The 27,459-nt window shown below is 36.6% G+C and overlaps 1 protein-coding gene across 2 annotated transcripts in view; it reads left to right on the top strand.

The window, feature by feature from the left end:
- The first annotated feature begins 3,391 nt into the window (after positions 1–3,391).
- The window catches only part of USP42 (ubiquitin specific peptidase 42), a 47,922-nt gene continuing 23,854 nt past the window's right edge, over positions 3,392–27,459 (top strand). Inside the window, exons 1-3 of one of the 2 annotated variants that reach the window (XM_012556771.2) lie at positions 3,392–4,104; positions 6,729–6,929; positions 26,249–26,359. In XM_012556771.2, coding sequence (XP_012412225.1) covers positions 3,864–4,104; positions 6,729–6,929; positions 26,249–26,359 — 553 coding nt within the window. In that variant the 5' untranslated portion in view covers positions 3,392–3,863. The remainder of the gene's footprint in view (positions 4,105–6,728; positions 6,930–26,248; positions 26,360–27,459) is intronic. The other variant, XM_023735349.1, reaches the window with a different exon arrangement.

Genomic DNA, 27,459 nt, shown 5'->3' on the forward strand with positions numbered 1-27,459 from the left:
AATAAAGGTTTTTGCTGCTATGTAACACTATAAATAAGGCTGGATTAATTTTTTAAATTACTCTCTTTTGGCTTTCATCTTCTTTTCCTTCTCCTTCTCTTCCTCCTCTTCCTCTTTTGTTTTCTTCTGCCCCCCTCCCCCGCCCCACAGTTTCATAATTTCTTTTAACTGTGAAATGGGGAAAGTATAAACTTCGTTTAGGTAATATGGCTCACCCTGAATGAGGCTCAAATATCTGAGATTGACTTAAAATTTCAACTCAGTTTTAGCATATAAATAGCTTTTGTAATTGGACCACTTCGGAGCACTGCAGTTTTACTTTGTGGACAGTGTATTTCCCCAGTTTAAACTGTGTCTTGCCTTCAGTAAAACTTTTTGCTTTTGTTTTTAAAAAAATTCAACTTAGTTTTTCTCATTTATTAAGATCTAGTTGCTATCTACCTTTCTATATCCAAGGAGCTTTGGTGGCACACTGGTTAAAAGCACTTGGCTGCTAACTGAAAGGTCAGGGTTTGAACCCACCAGCCACTCCGAGAGAAAGATGTGGTAGTCTGCTTCCATAAAGATTTACAGCCTCGGAAACCCTATGGGCGGTTCTACTCTGTCTTGCAGGGTCGCAATGAGTCAGAATCTACTTGACAGCAGTGGGTTTGTTTTGTTTTTTTTCTGTTTCCAGATAAGATTCCAAACTCTTTTTTCAAGGTTTTCTTTTTTCTTTTTTTTTGCGTGATAATCTTTCCTTAATTAAAAAATTACAAACAACAAAATTGAGGCATTTAAAAACAAACTTATTGTGCACACACAGTGCACCATAACAGTTATTCATTGAGATGGAAAGTACATGGGTACTCATGTTATTATCCTTTGTACTTTACTCTATGGAGATATTTTTAAAAAAATATTTTAAAGGCTATTCCTCCTTCAGAGTTTTTGTTTTTTTTTAATTTAAAGTTTTAAATGAGATAACTGTGTATAAATCAGTCAGCACAAAACCCATTGCGGTCAAGTTGATTCCGACTCATAGCGACCCTATAGGACAGAGTAGACCTGCCCCATAGGGTTTCCAAGGAGCAGCTGGTGGATTCCAACTGCCGACTTTTTGGTTAGCAGCCTGAGCTCTTAACCACAGCGCCACCAGGGCTCCCACTCAGCACAAGCTGGTGCTAAAAGCAAATGCTGGCTACTTCCCGTCTCCAGAATGCGTTCATTCATTTATTCACCATGTGAAAGCCTTCTGTATGCCAGGTCCAAACCTATTGGGGTCGAGTTAATTTTGACTCATAGTGACCCTATAGGACAGGGTAGAACCGCCCCATAGGATTTCCAAGGAGCGACTGGTGGATTCAAACTGCCGACCCTTTGGTCAGCAGCCAAGCTCTTAACCACTGTGCCACCAGGGCTCTCTGTATGCCTGGTAGGGGATATAAATAACAACAGGATGTAGAGTAACAAGTAAACGGGCTGGGCAAAGTGCTGAAGTACTACCATAGGAATCAGCTGTAGAAGCGCATAGGAGGGGTTTCTAACCCAATCTTGGGGGAAAGGGAGCTTCTCAAGGAAAGTTCCTGGAAGGAAATCTTTTTTTTTTTTTTAATTTTATTATTATTATTATTGTTGTGCTGTAAGTGAAAGTTTACAATTCAAGTTAGCCTCTTACAAAAATTTATACGTACATTGTTTTGAGACTCTAGTTGCTCTCCCTATGCTGTGACAGCACACTCCTTTCCACCCCGGATTTCCCTTGTCCATTCAACCAGCTCCTGACCCTCTCTGACTTCTCATCTTGCCTCTGGACAGGAGCTGACCACTTAGTCTCATGTACTAAGAAGCACACTCTTCATGAGTATCATTTTATGTCCCATAGTCCAGTCTAATCTTTGTCTGAAGAGTTGGTTTTAGTTTTGGGCTAACAAGAGAGTCTGGGGGCCATGTCTTGCAGGGTCCCTTCAGTCTCAATCAAACCATTAAGTCAGGTCTTTTTACTAGAATTTGAGTTCTGCACTCCACTTTTCTCCTGCTCCATCAGGGACTCTTTGTTGTGTTCCCTGTCAAGGCGGTCATTGGAGGTAGCCAGGCACCATATAGTTCTTCTGGTCTCAGGCTGATACAGTCTCTGGTTTATGTGGCCCTTTCTGTTTCTTGGGCTAATACTTTCCTTGTGTCTTTGGTGTTATTCATTCTTCTTTGCTCCAGGTAGGTGGGACCAATTGATGCATCTTAAATGGCCATTTGAAAGCTTTTAAGACCCCAGATGCCACTCACGAAAGTGGGATGCAGAACATTTTCTTAATAAACTTTGTTATGCCAGTTGACCTAGATGTCCTCTGAAAACATCGTCCCCAGACCCCTGCCACTGCTACTCTGTTTCTTGAAGTGTTTGATTGTATTCAAGAAAGTTATTAGCTTTTGGTTTAGTCCAGTTGTGTTGACTTCCCCTGTATTGTGTGTTGTCCTTCCGGTCACCTCAGATAATTTTTGTCTACTATCTAGCTAGAGAATACCCTCTCCCTCCCTTCCCGCCCTCGTAACCATCAAAGAATGTTTTCTTCTGTATTTAAACCTTTTCCTGAGTTCTTATAATAGTGGTCTTATACAGTATTTGTCCTTTTGCAACTGACTAAATTCCTGGAGGAAATTAATTCTTAATGCGGAAGTGGAAGTGTTATCTGGCAGGAGGTGGAAGAATGGAAGAGAGTAGGGAAAAAAGAGTAGCCTGTGCAGAGTCTAGAGTGAGCAGAGACTGGAAGTGAGCTCAGTGTGGCGGGAATGTAACACTGGGAGTGTGCGGAGAGATTACTAGGTCAGACATTGCCATGTCTAGGTGTTAGGCAGCTGCATTTGGCTGCTGGGTTGGGGGAGGGTACTATTTTTCTATGCTGCCTGCCATTGGGCAGTTTTGGGAACATTCCTAAAAGTATTCTGTTAACTGGGTGATGTGGCTTGAAGGAACCCCACCTGGGAATGTTGGACCTGGCTCATAGCCCCAGCTGCTGACTAGTTTGGGTTACAGTTGCTTTGTTTTATAGACCCTGTGGATGTGTGTATGTGTGACCTTGTGGATTCTGTCTGATCTCTCATAGGTTCATTATGAAAATTAAGCAAGTTAACATATATACAGTGATTAACACAGTGCCCAGCACATAGAAAATGATCAATTTTTGGTAGCTCTAAGATTTAAAATAGGATTCAGAGAGAAAATTATGATACTTTCATAACGTGTTTGTGCTCAAGTTTGATGTCAGTAGTGTCTTAAGAACTTCATTTAAAAAGTTATACATACCATCTAAATGAACCTTTTCAGAAAAATGTGTTTGCTTTAAAGATGAGATTGTCTATAAATATAACATTTTAAAATGCCTATAAAACAATTTCATTTTGGACTTTAAGTTCAAAATTAAAGCTAGATATTCTCTTCGTGTAGTTGAGATGTTTTCCTGAGGAATCATACTCAGGTCGAAAATTTAGTCAAATGTACTAGTGCATGTAATGTGCCAATTTTAAGCACTAGAGAGAAAAATGCAGGTACTTAGTAAATATATAGAATTGGAAATTGATTTAAACTGAAATATCAAGACTTTTAGGGGGCATGGAATAGAAAAAGAGGGTCTTTTAATCAAGTATTTTATTGAAGGTTTTAAAATAAAAAAAATGTTGACGCTTTCAGGTTAGCACAATGCTAATTGTCCCAAAGAAACTATTGCAAAACTGCTAGAAAATACTATTGCTTTTATATTTGGGTGATTTGTTTAAAAATAATTAGGAGTGACTAGATAATTTTCCAAGATCTAGTGGTAGAAAAAATAGATTATTTTTCTCATTTTATGAAACAAACGTATGCTTTTCGTCTTTTGCAGAGTTGAACAATGACCATAGTTGACAAAGCTTCTGAATCTTCAGACCCGTCAACCTATCAGAATCAGCCTGGCAGTTCTGAAGCAGTCTCACCTGGAGACATGGATGCAGGCTCTGCCAGCTGGGGTGCTGTGTCTTCGTTAAATGATGTCTCAAATCACACACTTTCTTTAGGACCAGTACCTGGTGCTGTAGTTTATTCAAGTTCATCTGTACCTGATAAATCAAAGCCATCACCACAAAAGGATCAAGGTACTGTTTTTAGAAAGACAGAATCATTACCAGAGATTCCTGTATAAATGCTGTCAGTGGGTTGGTAGTTTCAGAGAGGGGCTTATTTTGCAAAATATATTGCCACCCGAGTGGCCAGCAGAGGTACGTTATTTGGCAGGCTTCAGTTTCCTCAGCTGTTTGTACATAATTAGCATATGTATTACAACAGGTAAGATTATTCTTAGTTACTAAGATGTGTACAGTTAGTCTCTTATTCCTATATTTTTGAAGGATAAGTTTTATCTTGGTGAGAATTGAGATGGGCAATCATTATGTTAATAACTTATCAGTTAACTAGTAGTTTTTATAGTTCCCTAGGTAGATGTCTATCTTAAAATTTAAAGATGTTTTAAAACATGGCTGCCTTTTGACAAATGGCTGTATCCAACTTTTTTTGCCAGTTATAATCATCTGTAGTAATTTTGCTCTTTGAAACAGAGCAGATAATATGTTACATTTGTTAAAACAATATAAATGCTGCTAACATTTGTTAGAACAATATAAATGCTATTACATTTGTTAAAACTCAGATAAAACATTGACACTTTTAATTGGTACTTAAAAGTTTTTGGATTTAGAAGCTTTGAAATGCAAAGACAGGTAATAGAATTAGCTCCTACTCGGAAAGTTGTTTGGCTTAGTTTTAGTTTAGAACAATTTAAACTTTGTATTGTTTTGAGTCCTCTTATCAAACCAAACCAAACCAATTGCTGTTGAGTTGATTCTAACTCATAGTGACCTATAGGACACAGTGGAACTCTCCATAGGGTTTCCAGGGAGCCGCTGGTGAATTTGAACTGCCAACATTTTGGTGAGCAGTCAAGCTCTTAACCACTGCGCCACCAGGGCTCCTGAGTCCTCTTAGTAAGTGTGATATTGTGATTAGGAGATTAGGTCGAGGGAAAAGTTTATATCATCAAATACAAAGAACTTAATTGAATGTTACACAGAGAGGTTTAAAGTCCTTTGGTCCCTCACCACAAGGAATTTCCCACAGGACATCTTTCTCCACAGACTCCCGCTTCCTGCCGTGTTGTTGGGCTCCTCTCTCTCCCTTAGGACTTTGTTTACATCTTCTTGCTTCTCCCTTTTCTGGGCTGTTTGTCCCACTCTCTGCAGATAGATTTCTCATTACCTGATATTGCTTCCCATTCCCCACTATGCTGAAGCCTACCTTTGCTTACTTAAATGCTCACCAATACCTCTGTTAAAATAGAGAACCAGCTACTACAGTCTCACCCTTTAGTAACACCAAGGAACTGGCAAGCCTTTGAAAAATTAATCTTACTGTGAATGATTCTGAACTTTGCTAAATAAGTTGTTTCTTGAGCTGCACCTGAGTTCTAGTAACATGCTTAGTCATTAGTAAACTGTTTATAATTCTTAAAAAGAGATAAAACCTTTTAAAACTAAGTACAGTAGCCCCCCCTTAGCCGCAGTTTCACTTTCTGTGGTTTTAGTCACCTGTGGTCAACCGTGGTCTGAAAATGTTAAATGAGTAGGATGATGAAATCTCACTCTGTCCCGCCCAGGGACCACATTCACGTAACTTTCATTATAGTATATCATTATAATTGTTCCATTTTATTAGCTTTTGCTGTTAATCTCTTATGTACCCAATTTATAAGTTAAACTTTATTATAGATATGTATGTATAGGACAAAGCATAGTATATATTGGGTTCGGTACTATCTGAGGTTTCAGGCACCACAGGGAGTCTTGGAAAGTATCCCCTGTGGATAAGGGGGAGCTTATAAGTGTGGCCTAGTGGTACCTGACATCCTGAGTTCAAAGCCTGTTTCCTTACTGGTAACATAGGGGTGACAATATAATAGTCATTAAAATTGAGACTGTCTGGCTAGTAAAGGCTCAATAAGTGAGATGTTGGCAAGGATGACAGTGATAGTAGGGGTACTGAATATAAGCATCCATAGCAAATGTTATAGGGAATTGACTTATCCTGTACTTTCTAATTATGGTTTTTGTTTTTGTTTTTTTTTTAACTTTTTACTGTGGAAAATGTTAAATAGCTATAAAAGAAGAGAGTCTAATTATTGTGAACTCTCGTGTACCCATCAGCCAACTTTGACATTTATCAACTCATGGCCAGTCTTAGTTCATCTATACCTCTATCCATTTACTCTCCCACCCCCAATCAATTTAAAGCAAATCCAAGATTTCATGCTTCACCTATAAATATTTTAGTATGTACATCTAAAAAGTAAGGATTTTTAAAAAATGTCTTTATATTAAAAATCCAGTCAGTGTTCACGCTTCCCTGGTTGTCATACAGTTTTTTGACATTGGTTCTAATCAAGATCCAAACAAGGTCTACACTTTGTATTTGGTGGATGCACGTCTTAAATTGCTTTTCATCTCTGAATCCCCTTTTTTGTTCTTGTGATTTATTTATTGAAGAAATCAAATCATGTGGAGTTTCCCACAGTCTTTCTTTTAAAATTTCCTTTTCTTTCTTGTATTTCCAGTACACTGGTAACAGGATTTAGAATCTTGATCGGATTCAGGTTTGATGTGTTGCTATTTATTTAACTTTAGAAACACGCCAAGCTTTGTTTTTAAATATATGTTGTTTATTTTTCTAGTCCTAGGTGATGGCATTGCTCCTCCGCAAAAAGTTCTCTTCCCATCTGAGAAGATCTGTCTTAAGTGGCAACAGACTCATAGAGTTGGAGCTGGGCTCCAGAATTTGGGCAATACCTGCTTTGCCAATGCAGCATTGCAGTGTTTAACTTACACGCCGCCTCTCGCCAATTACATGCTATCACATGAACACTCCAAGACATGTAAGTGTTGGTGTTATTGTGCATTTTAGTATTGTGATATCCTAACTTATTTCCATTTTTCTCTGAAATGAAAGGGAAGAATTGAGCCTCGAATTCTATGATCACTTAGAGGTTGATTTGTATTCTTTAGAAACCCAAGAGGAAATCTTACAATTTGTGTTCAGGTAGCATAAAAAGCATTTTGCACCCAATTTGACCTGTGAAGTTATCTAAAAAGAAACAGATTATGGTCATTTTGGATTTCTGAATTCCCTGATGGTTTTCTGCATGTGCTAAAAAATGTGACAGATATCTGACACCAACAGCTTGGGACAAGCAGTGTTAAGATCCTGACTGTCCTGGCAGTGATCCTGTGTTGTAAGGCTTCATGCATTTACAGGCTTGTAAGCCCTGAAGGTGAGGACCCCTCTTTCTATTGTTCCCAAGCTCCTGGAAACAGTACTCCCTTCTGAGTTTGAGAATTCAGTCTTCAACCTAAAGGGCAGGACATCAGTTAAAACATCATAGTGTCTCTAATTAGGTGAAAGCCAACTCAGTGGTTGGCCAGCAAAATTCAGAATTTGGAACATATCCATGTTTTGAGGTTTTGACCTTCTACATATATTGTAAATATTCTTCATCCTTTTGAATGAAATCTACCTGTTCCTAAATCTAAATTAATGCTCAGATATGTGTGTGTGTGTGTGTGTGTGTGTGTGTATGTACGTTCTGGCACTGTTAATGAATTATCAGGGTGAAAAACCCCTTGGTTTCTTTTTGAATAGTTCTTTATTTAATGATGAATTTAAACTGATTCTTTAAAAACTTTTTTTTCTCCAAAGAGCAAAGTAATGCTTATAAAGAATTAGGAAAGTACAGAAAAATTCAAAGAAACTAAAGGAAAATCACCTAGAATCTCACCACCAAGGTGTTATGCCAAGGAGTTTTAAGTTACAGAGTGAACATTCTGTTTGCCCTTGTTTTCTCCCTTTCTAAGTCCATAATTCATTCCCCACAGACGCTTTCCTATCGCTTTTGCACTTAATGAAAGTAGGGTGTGGATGAAAACCCAGCACTGGCACCTGGACAGCAAGAGAGGACCAAGACAAAAAGTCAGAAGCTGCCAGTGTCCAGAATTAGGTGCCTATCTTTTATGCTATTGGTAGTTTCTTTTCCTCTCTTTCTCTTTTCCCAGCTTTATTGAGATATAATTGATATACAAAAGAAAAAAAAATTGCACATATTTAAATAAACAATTTGATACATTTTGACAGTTGTATACATCGTTGAAACTACCACCACAATTAAGATAATGGATCCGTCACCCCCAAAAGTTTCCTCATGCCCCTTTGAAATCACTTCATTCCCCCTCTCCCCACCGCTCATCCCGTCCATCCTAGCCAACCACTGATATGCTAGAAATCAGTTTGCATTTTCTAGAATGTTATGTAAGTGGAATCATATAGAATATGCTCTTTTATTTTCTGGTGTCTTTCACTCAGCGTAATTACTTTGACATTATTCATTATTCCATGTTGTTGCATGTATCATGCCCTTTTTTGGTTGTTGTTGAATATATTCCATTGTATGGACATAGCACAATTTGTTTCTCCATTCACCTATTGATGGACATTTGAGTTGTAAACAAGTTTTTGTAAGGATGTATGGTTTCATTTCTCTTGGGTAAATATCTATGAGCAGACTGGCTTGGTCCTATGGTGGGTGTATGTTTAACTTTTTAAGAAACTTCCAAACTGCTTGCCAAAGGGATTGTGGCATTTTACATTTCACACCAGTAGTGAATGAAAGTCCCGTTTGCCCCACAGCCTTCCCACTACTTGGTGTGGTCAGTCTTTTCAATTTTAGCCATTCTAATACGTGTATAGTGTAGAAGTATAATATAGTGGTTTTAATTTGTATTTCCCTAAGGAATAATGATGTTGAACATCTTTCATGTGCTTATTTGCCCTTTGTTTATTTGCTTTGCTGAAGTGTCTGTTTAAATCTTTGCCCATTTTAAAATTGAGTAGTTTTCTTATTGTTGAGTCTTTAGTGTTCTATATGTATTCTGGCTATAAGTCTTTTATCAAATATGTGATTTGCAGATATTTTCTCTTAGTCTGTGGCTTATCATTTCATTCTTTTAACAGTGTCTTTTAAAGAGCAGAAACTCTTAGTTCTGAGGAATTCCGATTCATTTCTTTTTATCAGTCATGCTTTAGGTGTTGTTTTAAGAACTCTTTCACTAATCAGAGGTCACAGAGATTTACTCCTGTATTTTCTTCTAGAATTTTTATAGCTTTAGCTTTACCTTGAGGGCTGTGATCCATTTTGAGCTAATTTTTGTTTGTGGTGAAAAATGGATTGAAGTCCATTTTTTTTGCATATGGATATCCAGTTGTTCCCACACCATTTGTTGAAAAGACAGTCTTCTCTACACTGAGTTGTCTTGTACCTTTGCACCTTTCTAAAAAATCAGTTGCCCATGTATGTATGGATTACTTCTGGATTCTCTGTTCTGTTGATCTGTTTGTCTATCTTAACACCATTCCACAATGTCTTGATTACTAACTCTATGTTTACAAGTTTTGAAATCAGGTGAGTTTTCCAGCTTTGTTCTTCTTTTTCAAAGTTTTTTGACCTTTCTTGGTCCTTTGCATTTCCAAATGAATTTTAGAATCAATTTCTACAAAAAAAAAAAAAAAAAATCCTGAGATTTTGATTGGGATTGTGTTGAATCTATAGATCAATTTAGGGTAAATCAACATCTTAATGGTATTGTCTTCTAACTCACAAACAAGGTATATCTCTCTATTTATTTAGATCATCTTTAATTTCTCGTAGCAATGTTGTATAGTTTTCAATGTATGTCTTACACATCTTTTATCAGATTTATCCCTAAATATTTCATGCCTCTGATAGCTTTATAAATGACAGTTAAAAAAATTTTCCACTTCTGATTGTTCATTGCTAGAATATAGGAATACAATTAATTTTTGTGTATTAACCTTGTACCCTGTAACCTTGCTTAACTCACTTATTCTAGTAGTCTTTTTTTAAAGATTCCTTAAGATTTTATACAGACATAATCATGTGATCTGTGAATAAAGACAGTTGTACTTCTTTTCCAGTCTGTATGCCCTTTATTTCTTTTCTTACTATTTACACTGGCTAGGACCTCCATTACATTCTTGAATAGATGTGGTGAGAGTAGACATCCATGTCTCTTTCCCACCCTTAGGAGAAAAGCATTTAGTCTTTCACCATTAAGTATGATGTCATCTGTAGGTTTTTCAAAGATATCCTTTACCAGGTTGAGTGTTTGAATGTTAAATTAACCTTGAATTCCTGAGGTAAATCCCACTGGGTCATGATTCGCTATATATTTGACTTGCTGAAATTTTTAAAAGAATTGTAATGCTCATGAGGAATATTAGTCTGTAGTTTCTTATGATGTCTTTGGTTTGAGCATTAGGGTAATGGTGGCATTATAGAATGTGTTGGGATGTATTCTTTCCTCTTCTGTTTCCTGGAAGAGTTTGTATAGAATTGGTGTTTTTTCTTCCCTAAGTGTTTGGTAGATTTCATCAGGGAAGCTATCCGGGCCTTGGAGTTTTCTTGGGTAGGTTTTTAACTACGTATTTAATTTCTTTAATAGATACAGGGCTATTCAGGGTATCTGTTTCTTTAGGGAGCTTTGTTTGTGTCTTTCAAGGAATTTATCTTAGTTGTTGAATATATTGGCATAAAGCTGTTCATAATGTTCTTATTATCCTTTTACTTCCTTTAGGATCTGTAGGGGTTTCATCTCTCATTGCTGATATTGTTAATTTGTGTCTCCTCTTTTTTCCTGATCAGCCTAACTAGAGGTTTATTAATCTTACTGATCTTCTCAGAGAACCAGCTCTTGGTTTCATTGTTTTTCTGTTTTCTATTTTATTCTTGTTTGTTACAATTTTTATTGTTCATTTTCTTCTGCTTATTTTGGGTTTAATGTGCTCTTTTTCTAGTTTCTTAAGGTTTAAGTTTAGATCATTTCACTTGAGACCTTTGTTCTTTTTGAATGTAAGCATTTAATGCTATAAATTTCCCTGTGAGTGCTGCTTTAGCTGCATCCCAAACATTTTGCTATATCATGTATTAATTTTTACTCAGTTCAAAATACTTCTAATTTTCCTTGTGATTATTTTGAAGTGTGTTGTTGAATTGCTAAATGTTTGGGGATTTTCCAGAAATCTTCATGTTACTGATTTTTAATTTGATTTCATTATAGTCAGAGAACATTTTTTTTATTATTATTATTTGAATGAATCTTTTTTAAACATGAGACTTGTTTTATGCACCAAGACATGTTCTGTCTTGCCAAATGTTCCATGAGCACTTAATAAAGATGTATATTCTGCTTTTGTTGGTTGGAGTTCCTATAAATGCCAATTACGTTTAGTTAGTTGACAGTGTTGTTGAGGTCTTCTATGTCATTACTGCTTTTCTATTGGTTATATCAGATTTTTGAGAGAGGGGTGTTGAAATCAACTATAATTGTGAATTTGTCTATCCTTTCTGTTTTATCAGTTTTTGCTTCATGTATTTCAAAGCTCTGTCATCTAAGATTGTTATGACCTCTTGAAGAAGTGACCTACTTGTCATTGTGAAATGACCCTTTTTATCCCTGATAATCTTTGCTCTGAAGTCTATTTTGACTGATATTAATATAGCCACTCCAGTTTTTTTTTTTTATTGTTGTGCTTTAACTGAAAGTTTACAATTCAAGTTAGTCTCTCATACAAAAATTTATACATACATTGTTTTGTAACCCTAGTTGTTCTCCCTGTATTGTGACAGCACACTCCTCCTTTCCACCCTGGATTTCCCATGTTCATTCAGCCAGCTCCTGACCCTCTCTGCCTTCTCGTCTCACCTCTGGACGGGAGCTGCCCATTTAGTTTCAGGTATCTACTTGAGCTAAGAACACTTTACAAGTATCGTTTTATGTCTCATAGTCCAGTCTATAATCTTTGTCTAAAGAGTTGGCCTTGGGAATGGTTTTAGTTTTGGGCAAACAGAAGTCTGGGGGCCGTGTCTTCCAGGGTCCCTCCAGTCTCAATCAAACCATTAAGTCTGGTCTTTTTACTAGAATTTGAGTTCTGCATTGCACTTTTCTTCTGCTCTGTCAGGGATTCTCTGTTGCGTTCCCTGTCAGAGTGGTCATTGTGGTAGCTGGGCACCATCTAGTTCTTCTGGTCTCAGGCTGATGAAGTCTGTGGTTTATGTGTCCCTTTCTGTCTCTTGGGCTACTACTTTCCTCATGTCTTTGGTGTTCTTCATTCTCCTTTACTCCAGATGGGTTGGGACCAATTGATGCATCTTAGATGACTGCTTACTAGCTTTTAAAACCCCATATGCCACTCACCAAAGCCACTCCAGTTTTCTTAGTGATTAATATTAATTAGCATGTCATATCTTTTTCCATCTTTTTACCTTTAACTTATTCATGTCTGTATTTAAAGTGAGTTTCTGGTAAACAGCCTATAGTTTGATCTTGCTTTTTTATCCAACCTGACAATCTGACGTGTTTATTTGGGAAGTTTCAACCATTCACATTTGATGAGATTCTTTATATGATTGAGTTTATTGATCCTTTAATCATTATATAGTGTCCTTCCTTATCCTTTGTGGTAGATTTTACTTTAAAGTCTATTTTGTCAGAGATTAATATTGCCACTCCTGCTCTTTTTTGAGTGTTGTTTGCTTGATATATTTTCTTCCATCCTTTGTGTTTCAGTTTGTTTGTGTGTTTAAGTCTAAGATGTGCCTCACGTAGGCAGCATATAGACAGATCATGTTTTTTATCCATTCTGGCACTCTGTCTCTTTATTGGTGCATTTAGTCCATTTACATTCAGCGTAATTATTGATAGGTACGAGTTTAGTGCTGTCATTTGGATGCCTTTTTTTGTGTGTTGTTGACAGTTTCTTTGTACCAGTTAATTTTCTGTGCTGAGTCGTTTTTCTTTTCATCTTTTTCATTGTTGTTGATTTTGTATTTGCCAAATTTTTATGTTTTTCTTGTTTTTTATTTTGATATGTAGGATTGTTAGTTTCCTTTATGGTTACCTTACTCTTTACCCCTATTTTTCTAAGTTTCAACCAGTCTTGTATTTCTTTATATTGCCTTAACTTTCTCTCCGTATGAAAAATCTATGTCTATATTTTTTAGTCCCTCATTCTTGTTTTAATGTTATCATCTTTTACATATTGACATCTCTATTTCCCTATTTTCAGTGTTTTAGCTTTGATTTATTTTTGTGACTTCCCTATCTGGATTGATATCTGGTTGCTCTGTCCTGTGTTCTAGTTTTGGGTTGTTATTTTAAGTTATTAATTTTCTAACTGGAGGACTTCCTTTAGTATTTCTTGTAATTCTGGTTTGAAAATTTTTTCAAATTCCCTAAACTTCTGTTTATTTGGAAATGCCCTAATTTCGCCATCATATTTGAGAGACAGTTTTGTTGGATATATAATTCTTGCCTGGCAATTTTTCTCCTTCAAGGCTTTATATATGTCATCCCATTGCCTTCTTGCCTGCATGGTTTCTTCCAAATAATCTGAGCTTAGTCTTATTGACTCTTCTTTGTAGATGACTTTTCGTTTATCCCTGGCTGCTCTTAAATTTCTCTCTTTATCTTTGGTTTTGTCAAGTTTGATTATAATATGTCTTGGTGACTTCTTTTGGGATCTACCTTATGTGGGATTTGATGAGCATCTTGGATAGATACCTTCTCGTCTTTCATGATATTAGGGACATTTTCTGCCAACAGATCTTCAACAATTCTCTCTGTATTTTCTGTTATCCCCCCACTTCCCCCCTGCCGTTCTGGTACTCCAGTCACTTGTAGGTTATTCCTTTTGATAGAGTCCCACATAATTCTTAGGGTTTCTTCATTTGTTTAAATTCTTTTATGTGATTTTTCCTCAGATAAGTTGGTGTCAAGTGCTTTATCTTCAGTCTCACTAATTCTGACTTCTATTGCCTCAATTCTGCTCCTATGACTTTCTGTTTTCTAATTCTGAAATCTTATTGTTAATCTTCTGGATTTCTGATTGCTGTCTCTCTATGAATTCTTGTAGCCTATTAAATTTGTCATTATGCTCTTGAATAACCTTCGTAAGATCCTCTATTGCTTTGTCTGCATGTTCCTGAGCTTCTCCTGCGTTTTGTTTCATCTCCTTCCAGAACTCTTGAAGAGTTCTGTATGTTAATCTTTTGTATTCCGCGTCCGATAATTCCAAGAAATTATCTTCTCCAGAAAATTTCTTGATTCTCTATTTTGGGAGCTTGCTGAAGCCATCATGTTCTGCCTCTTTATCTGATTTGATATTGGCTTTTGTCTCTGAGCCATCAATAAGTTTTTATATTTATTTTATGTTTGCTTACTTTGTCCTAGCTTCTCGTTTTGTTTTGTTTTGATATGCCCAAATAGGCTGCTCGTGTGAGCTAGTTTGATTATTGGCGCCTTTGAAGCTCTGACGTCCTGTCACCAGGTGGTTAGATCTGTTACTACGTATGTGAGCACAGGATTCCATTTACTTTCTTGTATGGATTCAGCTCACGTGTCCAGGTAGTCGGTCACCAAGCGTGTGGAGCAGGCTCTCACCTACAGTCCTAGACTGACATGGGTGATTGGTGTAGGCACAGGCATCTGGCTGCAGTAGGGGTTCACATGCTGAGCAAGGCAGGGGGCTGACAGCTGCACCTGAGTGTCTGGGAGGAAAGCATGTCCCTGTTCCCTAGAGCACTTAGGTGGGTGGGTTTTGCAGCTGGACTATGAGCACCACTGCTGTTGGCTATAAGGACTGGGGTGCACCGCTTATTCTTGGACCCGTCGCAGGTGGCTAGGTGGCGTCACCAGTCCTCAGGCTCCTAATGTGGGTAGGTGAGGACCCTGCTTAATGGGCAGAGCAGTGTCAAATGTCATGAACCTGCCACTTCACAGCTGAAACAGTTGAAGTTAGACTTCTGGTATGTACCCTGTTGTACTGTGGTAATGAGGGCCTATGCTGTTGAAATGGGCCCACACAAGTCTATGCAGGGGTGAAAGGCACTCAAAGTCCTTGGACCCCTTATGCCTGTGCCTAGGCAAAGGAGCTGTGCCTACCCTGAGTTCCTGGCTTAGGGGAGCCGGGAGATTATTTTTGCCCTGTTTGTTAATTTGTTCTGTCTCCAAGGCTGGGAGAATGGCTCAGGGCGTGTAATGGGTCCTACTTCCAGCCTACGGGACTCAGCAATCACTGAAGCCGTCCCAGACCCAGTGCAGAGCAGGAGCAGGGAGCAGGGAGGTAAATGGGAGAGAGGTTTTTCCCAAAGGGGGGTGTTTTTGATCTGTGTGGTAGGCCAGACACAAGTACTTATCTTTTGCTGATCGAGCGCTGCTTCTCACTGGTTCTGGATGCCCAAGCAGAATCTCTGCTCCTGGGTCTCTCCCAATGTGGAAAACGCCTCCCGAGCGCCACTACTTTCCTCACTGCACACACAAGCTGATCCGACCTGAAGAGCTCTGGCTCCCACTGGGTCAGGTCTGGCAACTCCTCGCTGCTTCCAAACCATCTCTCCCTCCCCCTGCCACTCAGTCTGATTTTTCAAATTTGCCTTTGATGTTCAGGGCTCCTGGAGTGTCATATGTAATCAATTCACTTGTTTTTTCAGGTCTTTGTTGTAAGAGGGACCACCGGAAGCATCTGACTACTCCGCCATCTTGGCGCCACCTCCTCTATGATTGGGTTTAAATGTACCATCTTGTTGTTTGTTTTCTGTTTGTCTTATTTATTTTTTCTTGCCTTTTTCATCTCTTTTTTCCTTCTTTTGGATTGAATACTTTTAATGATATTATTTTCTCTCCTTTATTGGCATATTTTGTATAATACTGTTTTTTTAGTGGTTGCTTTAGGATACATATTTAACTTACCACAGTTTACTTTAAAATATTATTATACTTTATGTTTAATAATGTTTACTATAAGAACATTATGACAGTATATTTTCTTTCTCCTGGCATTTGTGCTATTGTTGTCATCTGTTTGACTTTTACTTATGTTATAAACTACATATTGCATTGTTGTTATTTTTGCTTTAAATAGCCTTTAAATAATTTTTTAGTTTTACTTTAAGTAGTCTGTTAAAGAAGTTTAAATAGACTTTTCAAAAACCTTTTATATTTATCTACTCTTTTACTGTTTCCGCCGCTTTTCATTCCTTTGTATAGATCCAGATTTCCATCTGGTATAACTTTCTCATGTGTGAAGGACTTCCATTACCTTTTCTTGCTGGTTATGAATTCTTTTTGTTTCTTTGTTTTGGTCTAAAGGCTTTATTTTGCCTTATTTATTTATTTTTTTATTGTTGTACTTTACGTGAAAGTTTAAAATTCAAATTAGTCTCTCATACAAAAATTTATACATACATTGTTATGTGACCCTAATTGCTCTCCCTATACTGTGACAGCACACTCCTCCTTTCCACCTCTGATTTCTCATGTGCATTCAACCAGCTTCTGACCCTCTCTGTCTTCTCATCTCACCTCCGGACAGAAGCTGCCCACTTAGTCTCATGTATCTACTTGAGCTAAGAAGCACACTCTTCACGAGTATCATTTTATGTCCCATAGTCCAGTGTAATCTTTGTCTGAAGACTTGGCCTCAAGAATGGTTTTAGTTCTAGATTACCACAGAGTCCGGGGGCCATGCTTTCTGGGGTTCCTCCAGTCTCAGTCAGACCAGTAAGTCTGGTCTTTTTACTAGAATTTGACTTCTGCACTCCACCTTTCTCCTGCTCCATCAGGGAGCCTTTTTTTTTTTTTTTTAATTAAACTTTTTAGATAATTGTAGATTCCCATGCAGTTGTAAGAAACAATGCTGAGAGATCCCATGTACCCTTAACCAGTTGCCCCAGTGGCAACACTTGAAAAGCTGTAATTCAGTATCTCAACCAGGTATTGACATTGATACAGTCAAGATACAGAACATTTTCATCACCATAAGGAGGATCCCTTTTGTTGTCCTTTTATAGCCAAGCCCACGTTCCTTCTGCCCCTGCCTCCTCTTTAAGCCCTGGCAACCAGTAATCTATTCTCCATCTCTATAATTTTGTCATTTCAAAAATGTTATGTTGAATTATATAGTATGTAACCTTTTGAGATTGGATCTTTTTCACTCAGCATAATTCTCTGGAGATTCATCCAGGTTGCTGCATATATTCGTGATGTGTTTGTTTTTATTGCTAAGTAGTACTCCATGGTGTGGATGCACATAGCTTGTTTAACCGTTCACCTGTAGAAGGTCATCTGTTTTCTAGTTTTTGAATATTATGAGTAGACCTGCTATAAACACTAGTGTGCAGGCTTTTATGTGAACACAAGTCCTACTTTCTGTGGGGTAAATGCCCAGGACTACAATTGCTGGACATATGATAGTTGCTGGTTTAGCTTTATAAGAAACAGCCAAACTTTTTCAGAGTGGCTGTACCTTTTACATTCCCACCAGCAATGGATGAGAGTTCCAGTTTCTTTGCATTCTTGCCAGCTTTGGTATTTCACTGTTTTTTCATTTTAGCCATTCTGATAAGTATGTCATGATAGCTCATAGTGGTTTTAATTTGCATTTCCCTAATGCCTAAAGGTGTTGAACATCTTTTCATGTGCTTATTTGCCATCTGTATATCCTCCTTTGTGTCTTTTGCCCATTTTCTATTGCAGTCTTTGTTGTTGTTTTGAGAGTTCTTTATATATTCTAGGTACTAGGCCTGTGTCAATTATGTAGTTTGCGAATATTTTCTTCCAGTCTGGGGCTTGTCTTTTCATTCCCTTAACAGGGTCTTTCACAGAGCAAATTTTCTAACTTTGATAAAATCTGATTTATCAATTTTTCCTTTTAGGAATTGTACTTTTAGTGTGAGAGCTAAGATTCTTTACCTAGTCCTAGATCCTGAATTTTCTTCTGAGTTTTAAGAATTTTTACATTTAGGTCCATGATCTATTTTTGGTTAGTTTTTATATAAAGTGTGAGATTTAAGTCAAGGTTAATTTTTTGCCTGTGAATGTCCATTTGCTCCAGCACCATTTGTTGAAAAGGCTGTCTTTCTTCCATTGAATTGCATTTGCGTCTTTGGAAAAAAATCAGTTGGGCATACTTATGTCGATGTATTTCTAGGTTCTCTGTTCTGTTGTATTATTATATCTGTCTATCCCTTCACCAATAGCACACAGTCTTGATTACTGTAGCTATGTAATATGTCTTGATATCTGGTAGAATGATTCCTCGCACTTTATTCTTTTTTCAAAATAGTTTTAGCTGTTTTGGCTCCTTCGTTTTTCTATGTTTCAGAATAATCTTTATCTACAAAAAAAATCCAGCTGGGATTTTGATAGGAATTGCATTAAACCTGTATCTCAGTTTGGGGAGAATTGATATCTTTGCTGTGTTGACATTTTCAATTCATAAACATGGTATGTTTTTCCATTTATTTTGGTCTTTTATTTCTTTCATTTAGCATGGTTTAGTTAGTTTTCAGCTTGTAAGTCCTGTACATGTTTTGTCATGTTCTGTTAGATTTACACCTAAGGTTGTGGTTTTTTTTTTTTTTTTGAGTGATTTTAAGTGACGTTATATTTTCAATTTTTGTATCCACATGTTCATTGCTATTATATAGACTCAATTTGATTTTTTGCATGTTGGTCTTGAATCTTGTTACCTTGCTGAACTCACTTATTCTAGGACTTTTTGTGTGTGTGTAGATTCCTTTGAATTTTCTATATAGACAATCATGCCATATGTAGTTAGGGACAATTTTCTTTATTCCTCATTGATTTGTGTGCCTTCTATTTTCTTTTCTTGCCTTATGTCACTGGCCAGAACTTCCAGCACTGTGTTGAGTAAGATTGGTAAGAGCGAACATCCTTGCCTTGTTTCTGAGCTTAGGGGAAAAGCATTCAGCCTTTCATCATTAAATATGATGTTAGCTGTAGGTTTTATGGCAGATACTCTTTATCAGGTTAAGGAAGTTGGCCTCTAATTTTTCCAAGAGTTGTTATTATGAATGAGTGTTGAGTTTTGTTAAAGGGTTTTTCTGCATCAAATTGATTGTGATCATTGATTTTTCTTCTTTAGTCTGTTAATATGGTGGAGTACATTGGTTGATTTTCCAGTATTGAGCTAGCTTTGTATCCCTGGGATAAACCTTACTTGGTCATGATGTAAACCCTGGTGGTGTAGTACAGCTACAGGTGTAGTAGAGCTACAGCTGCTAACCAGAAGGTTGGCAGTTCAAATCCACCATGCGCTCCTTGGAAACCTTATGGGGCAGTTCTACTCTATCTTACAGGGTTGCTATGAGTTGGAATCAACTCGATGGCAGTGGGTTTGGTTTTTTTTTTTTTTTTTTGGTCATGATGTATAATTATTTTTACATATTGCTGGATTCTATTTGCTAATATTTTGTTAGAGATTTTTATATCTATATTCATGAGCGATATTGGTCTGTAATTTTCTTCGTTCTACTGTTTGTCTGGTTTTGGTATCAGGGTAATATTAGCTTCATAAAATGAATTGCGATGTGCTATTTTCTGGAAGAGATTGTGTAGAATTGGTGTTAATTTTTCTTTAAGCATTCAGTAGAATTCTCCAGTTAAACATCTGGATCTGGAGATTTCTTTTTTTTAGGAGTTTTTAAATTACAAACTCAGTTTCCTTAATAGGTATAGAGTTATTTTAAATTATTTATTTTTTATTAGGTGAGTTGTGTTAGGTTTTTTTTTGAGGAATTGGCCCATTTCTTCTAAGTTGTAAAATTTATATGTGTAGAGTATTCCCTTATTGATGTCTGCAGGAACTGTAGTGATATGCCATGTTTCATTTTGTATACTGGTAATTTGTGTTTTCTCTTTTTTCCCTTTATTAGCCTTGCTTAGAAGTTTGTCAGTTTTATCGAACTTTCCAAACAACTAACTTTTTGTTTCATTGATTTTCTCTATTTTTCTGTTTTCAGTTTTATTGATTTCTACTCTTTTCTCTTTCCTTCTGTCTGCTTGCTTTGGGTTCATTTTGCTCTTCTTTTTCTAGTTTCTTAAGGTGGGAGGTTAGATTATCGATTGGAGACTTTTTCTCTTTTTTAATGTGTATAGTTGGTGCTATAAATTTCTCTTTCAACACTACTTTAGCTATATCTCAAATTTTTTGAAAAGTTGTATTTTCATTTTCATTCAGTTCAGTGTATTTTTAAACTTCCCTTGAGACTTCCTTTTTGATCCATGTATTATTTAGAAGTGTGTTGTTTAATTTCCAAGTGTTTGAAGATTTTCTTATCTTTCTCTTGACTGATTTCTAGTTCGATTCCATTGTGGTCAGAGACCACACTCTTTATAATTTCAATGTTTACATTTTTTAAAATTAAATTATTTTTATTGTACTTTAGATGAAGGTTTACAGAACAGATAGCTTCTCATTAAACAGTCAGTACACATATTGTTTTGTTCAATTTTTACATTTTCGAAGGATGTTTTATGGCCTGGATATGGTCTGTTTTGGTATGTGTTCTGTGAACATTTTGAAATGAATATATATTATGCTGTTATTTTATGAAGTGTTCTATAAACATTGATTAGATTCTGTTGGTTGATGGTATTTGTCGACTTCTATATTTTTGGTGATTTTCCAATTGTTCAATCAATTGTTGAGAAAAGGATGTTGAATTCTCCAACTATAATTGTGGATTTGTCTGTTTCTCCTTTCAGTTCTGTCAGTGTTTGATTCACATATTTTGAAACTCTGTTGTTTGGTAAAAACACATTTAGGATTGTTATGTTTCCTGATGGATTGATCCTTTTATCATTATATGATGTCCCTCTCTGTTTCTGGTAACTTTCTTTGCTCTGAAGTCTACTTTATCTGATATTAATATAGTCACTCCTCCTTTCTTTTGATTAATGTTTACATAATGTATCTTTTTCCATCCTTTTACTTTCAGCCTGCCTATATTGTTATATTTGAAGTGTGTTTCTTTTTCTTTTTAATTGTGCATTCACAAAAGTTTATAGAGCAAATTAGTTTCCCATTCGATAGTTTGTGTATAAAGTGTTCCATAACATTGGTTTCATTCCCCACAATGTGTTAGCATTCTCCCCATTTACATCCTAGGTTCCTCATTTCCTTTCATCCTGATTTTCTATCCCTTCCTGCCTTCTCTTCTTTGCTTTTGGGCAGATGTCACCCTTTTGATCTCATACAAGTGATTATTCTAGTTCCTCTCGGGTGTTAATTGTTTATTTTATAGGCCTGTCTGTGATTTGGCTGAAAGGTAGTCTCCAGGAATGGCTTCAGTTCCAGTTCAGAGGAGTGTCTTGGAGCCATAGTCTTGGGGGTTCCTGGTCTTTTTTGTGAAATTGATTTTTTATTCTACAATTTTTTGAAGTATGTTTTTTATAGATAGCATATACTTGGGTCATGTTTTTAATCTACTTTGCAGATCTGTGTCTTTTAATTTGGTATTTTTAGAGTATGCACATTTAAGGTGATTATTGATATGTTAGGGCTTACATCTGTCATTTTATGTTTTGTTTTTCTGTTTGTTCTCTCTGTTTTTTTATTTCTCTGTTTTCTTATTCCGTGGATTACTTGAAAATTTTTTAAAATTCCGTTTTGATTTATCTGTAGTTTTTTTGTAGCCTTTGTGACGTAGTAGATAAGAGCTTGGCTGCTAACCAGAAGATCAGCGGTTCGAATCTACCAGCCCCTCCTTGGAAACCCTATGGGGGCAATTCTGCTCTGACCTACAGGGTCACTAGGAGTCAAAATTGACTCGATGGCCATGAGCATAGTGTTTTTGCAATGAGCATAGTGTTTTTGCACATATCTCTTTGTATAGCTTTTTTAATGGTGGTTCTAATTATGATATATGCAAAGCTATCACTGTTAACTGGTGTTATCCTTTAACAGTTCTGGTAAAGTGTAGAAACCTTACCTTTCTTTATGCCTCTTTACTCTTTTTTTTTATTTTTATTTTATTGTACTTCAGGTGAAGGCTTACAGAACAAATAGTTTCTCATTAAACAGTTACTACAAATGTTGCCCTATGACAATGGTTAACAATCTCGCAACACATCAACAATATCCTTACTCAACCTTGGGTTCCCTATCACCAGCTTCCTTGTCCCCTTCTGCCTTCTGGCCCTTGTCACTGGACTCCTGTACCTCGTTAGTCTCATTCGGTTTTACGGGGCTGTCCACTCCCAGGCTGAACAGTGAACCTCGGAGGTAACTTCACCACTGAGCTAAAAGGGTGTCTGGGGGCCATACTCTCGAGGTTTCTCCAGTCTCCTTTAGGCCAGTAAATCTGGTCTTTTTTTGTGTGAGTTAGAATTATGCTCTACATCCTTCTCCAGCTCTGTCCAGAACCCTCTGTTGTGATCCTGGTCAGATTTACTCTGTTTTTTAAATAATTGTTTTAAATATTTTTCTACATACATTTAGAACCACATTAGACAGTTTAGTGTTACCATTTTTGTTTCAGTTGTCATATGTAACTTAAAAACTCGAGAGGAAAGGAAAGTATTGTATTTACCCATTTTTTTGATTAGCATGCATTTTCTTCCTTCCTGATGTTCCAGAGATCCTTCTTTTATCGTTTGCTTTTTGTTTAGAGAACTTCCTGAAGTGGTTCTTTTAGGGTAAGTCTGCTGGTGACAAATTCTGTTAATTTTACTTCATCTGAGAATGTCTTGAATTCGCCTTCATTCCTCAAGGATATTCTCACTGGGTATAGGATTCTGGGTTGACAGTTCTTTTCTTTCAGCACTTGAAAATATTGTGCCACTTCCTCTGGCCGCACCGTTTCTGATGTGAAATTGCTGTCGTTCGAATTGTTTTTCTCCTGTAGGTTAGGTGGTGTTTTTCTCAGTGCTTTCAAGATTTTTTCTGTGTCTTTAGTTTTCAGAAGTTTAATTATGATGTGTCTTGGCATAGATTTCTTTGGGTTAATTCTTGTTGAGGTTTGCTCAGCTTCTTGAATCTGAGGTTTATAAAGTCATTTGTCAAATTAGGGAAGTTGTCAGCCTTTTTCTTTCTTGTAATACTTTATCAGCCCCTCCCCTTTTTCCTCCCTGAGAATTCAATGACATGTATTTTACATTTTCTGTTATAGTCCCACAGGTCCCTGAGGCTCTTTGATTTTTTTTCCCCAGTCTCTTTTATCTCTGTTTTTTCAGATTGGTAATTTCTTTTACCTGTCTTCATGTTTACTGATTTTTTTTCCTCTGTCCCCTGCATTCTTTTATTTATTTCAATTATTATTTTTATTTCTAAAATTTTCATTTGGTTCTTCTTTACATCTTCTGTTTCTTTCCTGAAACTTTATTTTTTTTAAGGCTTTTTTCCATTTGTTTTGAGTGTGTTTGTAATTGCCTGTTGAAGCATTTTTATCATGGTTGCCTTACAGTCTTTGTCAGGTAAGTGTAACATTGCTGTCATCTCTGTGTCGGCAACTATTGATTGTCTCTTTTCATTCAGTTTGAGATCTTCCTGGTTCTTGGTATGACAAGTTGTTTTCTTTTGAAACTTAGACATTTTCATATTATGTTATGAGACACTACATCTTATTTAAACTCTATTTTATCTGGCTTTCTCTGACACCGTTGTAGAAGTGATGTGCCCCTCATTACTGCTAGGTAGAGGTAGATGTCCGGGTTCCCTACTCAGCCTCCATTGGCACCTGAGGTGGGCATGGGGGCTTCTCATTACTGCTGGGTGGGGTTAGAAGTTTCTGCTTCCCATTTTTTCTCCACTGACACCACAGTGGGAGTAGCCTCATTATCACAGGGCAACAGTGAAAGTCCTGACTCTGACACTACCCCAGTGGGAAGTTGGAGGGATGCCTCTTTACTACCAGGTAGGAGTGGAAGTCCAGGCTCCTATTGTGATCTTCACTGACACCATGGGATTGGTGGTGGTGGTGGGGATTGTTACTGCCCGGTGGAGATGGAAGTCCTAGCTCCTAACTAGCTTTCTCTAACCCTACCCCAGTTGGTGGGTTGGGGCACCTCATTACAGTCTGGTGAGTGGAAATCCAGACTCCTCACTTAGTCTTTGGTGACATGAGCAGGGCCACAGTTTTTCTTTTGTGTTTTGGCTGGACTTGAGTGGTTATTTTCTAAAAATTTTCTGTCTTATTTTCTCATTCCTCCCTTCCTGGTCCTTTACTTCCTGATCCTGCCTCTTTCCTGGCCCTTTGGCTAGAGAAACCAGGCTTTCATTGGGAATTTTTTTTGCTGGTGCCTGATGGCATTTCCAGGTTGCTGGCTTCTTTAGCTCTAAGTCTGGAATATATGAGGTACAAAGAAAACGCAGGGAACTCACCATCATATCATTCCTTGGGTGCTTGAGGTCCCTAGCTTGTCTGCCTTTTTCTCTCCACCTTTCACAGCCTTCTTATGTTTGTTTTATATATAATGTCCAGGGTTTTAGTTGTATTTAGTGGGAGAATAGGGAAAAGTACCTCTTTCTCCATCTTCCTAGAAGTGGAAGTCTCATCTTTTCTTTGAAAGATGTTTTCATAGGGTATACGTTTTCATGGAATTCTGTGTTGCCAGCATTTTTCTTTTAACAGTTAAAAGATGTTATTCTGCTGTCTTCTTATTTGTTGTTTCTGAAGAGAAATCTGTTGTCAGTTTTACTTTTGTTCCTCTATACATGATGTTTCCCTTTTTTTCTAAGTGTTTTTAAGATTTTCTTTTTGTCACTGTTTTTAAGCAATTTGATTGAGTGGTCCTTTGTATAGTTTCCTTCATGTTTCTTCTGCTTGGGGTTTGTTGAGGTTCTTAAATCTGTGGATTTACTGTTTGCTTCAAATTTGGACAATTTTCAGTAATTTTTAAACTATTTTCTTAAATTAACATACAATAAAATTAACTTTTTTGATATACAGTTTTATGAATTTTACCATGTGTATGGATTTATGTAATTGATACCTCAGAATACAAAACTGGTCTATTACTGCAGAAAAACTCCTTTGTGCTATTCTTTCAAAGACAATCATTATTTCTTAAAATATTTGTTCTGTTCCCTCACCCTTGGACTCTAATTGCATGTATATTGGAACTTGAAGTTGTCCCACAGCTTCCTAATATGCATATTTTTTTAGTTTTTTTTTTTCCTTCTCTTTGTGTTTCATTATCAATATGTTGTATTATTTGTTGTCTTCAAGGTCACTGATCTTTTCTTCTGTGGTGTCTAATCTGTTGTTAATCCCACCTGGTATATTTTTCATCTGTAGAAGTATATTTGGGTCCATTTCAACACTTCTCCTTAGCACGCTCTTACTTTTAACAGATGAATATATTTATAGTGTCTTTTTAAATTGTTTTTGTCTTTAGTATATTATCTGTGTCATTTCTGGATCTGTTTCTGTTGATTTTCTCCTTGTTATCAGTCATATTTTCCTGCATCTTTGCATGCCTTATACTCTTCAGTTGGATGCCAGATATCATGAACTTTATGTTGTTGAGTGCTGATTTTTTTTTCTTATTCTTTTAAATGTTTTTGAACTTTATTCTGCGACACAGTTAATTGAAAAGAGTTTGATCTTTTGAGGCTTTGTTTTTTAACTTTATGAGGCAGTTTCTGAGCAGGCCTCAGTCTAAGATAGTTTCTCAGTCTCAGTACTATTGATATTTTGGGCCGGATAATTTTTTGCTTTGGGGGCTGTCCTGCACTTTGTAGGAGGAATAGCAGCATTGCTGGCCTCTGTCCACTAGAGGCCAGTAGCACCACTTAGCTATGAGTAAGAATGGATTTTATATTTTTAAAAGTTGTTTTAAAAAAAAGAATATGCAACTGAGACCACTGTATGCGGCCAAGAAAGCCAAAGTAGGTACAGAGAAAGTTTTCTAACCCTAGGTATAGAAGACATTCTTTTACTGTTTGGGACAAATGGTAGTGTTAGAAAAAGTTCATATTTTTCCAGTATAGAGAGTAGTTATGTGCACAGGCTTTGAAATCAGAAAGCATATGATTCCAATTTTGTGTCTGCCACTTAACTATATGACGTTGGGCAAATTTTTACCTTTCCGAGCCTCAATTTCCTCTCTTGTAAAGTAGAGCCAATATATACTTATCATTTAGGCTTGTTGGAGAATTAAATGAGAGAATGAATATAAAATAGATAGCTCAATGCTTTGACACATTGTCGCTGTTATTGCTATTTCATTTGAGGAGCATGTCCCTTATATCTAATTTACTTAATGTATGTATACATAGTCATATTTTTGCTAATTTGGAGGTTTATCATCTGTTGTCTTTCAGGTCATGCAGAAGGATTTTGTATGATGTGTACAATGCAAGCACATATTACCCAGGCACTCAGCAATCCTGGGGATGTTATTAAACCAATGTTTGTCATCAACGAGATGCGACGTAAGTACCATTCTGTAGTAGCTTACAGTAGTATTTATTAACTAGTTAGTCTTAATGGCCTAACTGGTAAAAAAAAAATGAGGCCCCCCCCCCCCCCGGGTATTATTGGAGCCCTAGTGGCATAGTGGTTAAGAGCTTGACTGCTAACCAAAAGATTGGCAGTTTGAATCCACCAGCCACTCCTTGGAAACCCTAAGGGGCAGTTCTTCTACTCTGTCCTATAGGGTTGCTATGAGTTGGAATCGACTCGATGGCAACAGGTTTTGGGTTGATGTATTATTAAAAACCAAACATTTCATCATACGTGGATACATCTTTTTACTTAATAATGTTATTTTTAGTAAAACATTTTACTATATAAATGTGTTTTGAAACTTTTAAAACAAAAGTTGACAATATAATAAAGAAGATAGTATTCAGTTAATATAAGCAAATTTTAAATGTTTCTTTTAAACTCAGAATTTGTTAATAAAATCACTGATAAGTTTTACAACAATCTTTTTCCCCAGATATTTGGATTTCTATGCTGAGTAATGCTAACTCTGATAAATATTTTCTTACAGGTTTCTGTAAATAGTTTTTAATTGCTTTCAATTTGATGAATGAATATTATGCTATACATAGTGACTGGAATTGTCAAAATAAAGTTAATTATACTCTTAAAAATTATACTTATCAACAAATTTGTGGATAATGTTCACTTTTTATATTTAATTTTTTAATTATTTAAAAATTTTGTCTTTTGGTTTATGATCCTGATAGGTTGCTTGAAATTTTCTTTTGTCCTTTGTGTGTTTTTTGCAGTGGACTTTTACATCATCTTAACTGAGTTGGACTAAAAAACGCACGCAAATTAAAAAAACTACCCCTCTTAGTCTCGTATCCAACTGGGTAATTATAGGGATGCATAATTATACAGTGAGGAATGTTAATTCTTTCCTAAAAAACTGCTGAAAATTAAAGAGATGTTATACTGGCTCTTGGCATTTTTGCTTGGCCAGAACAGACAATGCAAGAATCTTTAAAACATTGTTGGATCCTGGCAAAATTTTAGCCGGGGGTGGATGGTTGTTTTTAGTTCCATATATATTTATATATAC

This window comes from Trichechus manatus, unplaced genomic scaffold (genome assembly GCF_000243295.1).
Source record: "Trichechus manatus latirostris isolate Lorelei unplaced genomic scaffold, TriManLat1.0 scaffold00077, whole genome shotgun sequence".
NCBI lineage: Eukaryota > Metazoa > Chordata > Mammalia > Sirenia > Trichechidae > Trichechus > Trichechus manatus.